The sequence below is a fragment of the Humulus lupulus genome, chromosome 2 (assembly GCF_963169125.1).
Source record: "Humulus lupulus chromosome 2, drHumLupu1.1, whole genome shotgun sequence".
Classification (NCBI taxonomy): Eukaryota; Viridiplantae; Streptophyta; class Magnoliopsida; order Rosales; family Cannabaceae; genus Humulus; species Humulus lupulus.
In genome coordinates, this window is record NC_084794.1 from 99,141,607 (window position 1) to 99,143,860 (window position 2,254).

The 2,254-nt window shown below is 31.9% G+C and overlaps 1 protein-coding gene across 2 annotated transcripts; it reads right to left on the minus strand.

Moving 5' to 3' along the window:
• Positions 1–923: 923 nt before the first annotated feature.
• Positions 924–1,909, minus strand: LOC133818275 (protein CYSTEINE-RICH TRANSMEMBRANE MODULE 9-like). Of its 2 annotated transcripts, XM_062251050.1 has the most exons (4): positions 1,751–1,909; positions 1,585–1,629; positions 1,293–1,443; positions 924–1,199 (listed from the first exon to the last, which is right to left on the minus strand). In XM_062251050.1, exons 2-4 carry the CDS (start codon positions 1,604–1,606, stop codon positions 1,154–1,156), a joined length of 219 nt encoding a protein of 72 aa, XP_062107034.1. In that variant the 5' UTR covers positions 1,607–1,629; positions 1,751–1,909; the 3' UTR covers positions 924–1,153. The 2 variants fall into 2 exon arrangements, with proteins under 2 accessions (XP_062107034.1, XP_062107033.1); XM_062251049.1 differs by having other exon boundaries at positions 1,585–1,827.
• Positions 1,910–2,254: the final 345 nt, after the last annotated feature.

Below are 2,254 nucleotides of genomic sequence, written 5' to 3' on the forward strand. Positions count from 1 at the left end.
GCTGAAAATAGTTTTGATTTCCATCCAAACAAATTACTCCACTCCCTATCTTTAATAGATTGAAAAAGCGCACTCTTGCTCTTCTCCGCGTAACAAGGGAGACCCAAGTATGTCTCATGATAAGGAACTAGAGGAATCCCAAGAGTACTTCTCATGACAAGGAACTAGAGGAATCCGAAAAGTAACTTGGGCTGTTGGTTTTGTTTGGTTTCTTTCTTTTTAGGCTGGTTTTGTTAAAAAAAAAAAAAAAAAAATCCATGAGATGTGCCTTAGGTGAGTCTTACTAAAATTTATCACAATAAACTCAAAATTAGGTCTGTGTAATGTTGATATATGTTTTGAAATCATTACAAAAAGAAGAGCTATTATTATATCATCTAAACACCCTTAAACTAAAAAAAAAAAAAAGTTAAAAAGCTTTGGTTGGTATATTTTGCGGTTTATTGAAGATAGTATAATAGTTCATAAGTGCGACAAAAGGAGGAGCAATATTTAGGTTTGTCATCATAATCAAAGTGTCCAATTTGTTTTTTTTTTCTTCTTTTGAAAAGAATGTCCAATTTCATTTATTTAAGACAATAACGTCACTATCTATAGACTATATCTTAAAATTAAACAAGTGATAAAATCAAAGAGAATCCAAATGCATTAGTCATAATTGCCATCTGATTGACTTATTGGGCCTTTGGCGGCCCGTATTTAATAACGAATTATCATCGACAAAATACAGTTATTGACACCAAGACATGACTTGGAATGACTGGAAATATCATTTTGTTGCACCTGCACGCCATATGTCATGATTCTTATTCTTTACACTTTTGCGTTGTAAATCAATTGAAAAGTTGATATATAGATATATATATATTATCAAATTGAGCTGTTAATGTATTCATTTTGTTATAATCTAAGACAAGTGAAGATTTTTATAGAGAACCACCAAATGTAGTATTTATTCAATATATAAAACAAACAATCAAAGTGAGCTGAGTCTGATACAATATGTGATCGATCATGTACAATGATCAAACTAAAATCTAAAAAAATAAAATAAATTCAAAAACAATAAAATATATAACCAATAGTCATCTACATAGTAATACATATATAGTGGTAAAAATCCATAGAAGACGATGATGATGATCCTGAATCCTCAGAAGCATGCATCCAACACACAACAACAGCATATGGCAGCACAACTGCATAATCATAGAGCATATAATCAGTCAGTATATATATATATATATAAGAATATATAGCCTGTATAAATATGATTTAATTAAGATTCTTACCATCCTTTCCAGAAGCCATCGCCCTTGGATTTGGTTTCAACTTGGTTATGGGTTTGCCCAGCAGCAGAGGCGTCCATGGTGGGGTAACCAGCCGGTGGTGGTGGTGCCACATATGGGCCTTGTCCGGCGGAGTAAGATGAAGGGTATGACACTGCCGGATTACACAAATTTACCAAATATCAGCACCATATATATAATATTATTAATACCCACATATATATATATATATAATTTTCCATTAATATAGGAAGAATATGATGATAATATGAACAATTATATTATTAACAAGTACCTGTTGGCTGTGCAGAACTCATATTTGGAGATTGATGAAGATGATCTTGAGAAGAAAAATAAAAGATGTGTATATGAGCAGAGGAAATTGAAAACCGAAGTGAAGTTTGTTGACGTGTATGAAATAATTGAAAAACTTTGATATGAAAAATGAAGATGTCGCATACCTTTATTTATATATTAGGAAGATGGAGGAAGAGGATGCTTCGTAGCAGGTGAAATGAGATAAAATAAATTTATAAGAGGTGGCTGAGTCGGCTAACGCGTATAATAACCTACCTTTACTAGCCAAAACTGTATAAGATGCTACCAAATTTAAATATGCGTTATGCAGTCCGGCCTCATCTTTTTTTTTTTATTAAGTGAAAATAGAATATTATTTAAGTCAAATTTGGGGAAAAGGAATTAATTTTTAAAGAAAAACAGAACAAAATATTTTTCAATTAGTTGAAAACTATGATGATGCATCGCTGTGTTTGCTTTGCACGCGTCTTTCTACGCGTTGTTGGTCTCAGATTCTGGAAGTTTCATTTAATTTGATTGCTCCTATGATGTTATCTTATCATCTTAATGTTGTAGAATATGACGTAGCCGACTCTAGTCTATCCTTTTTTTCCCGAAATTCCGAGATATTTTGTAACTTTTCTCTTAAAATTGTAATATATTAGCCC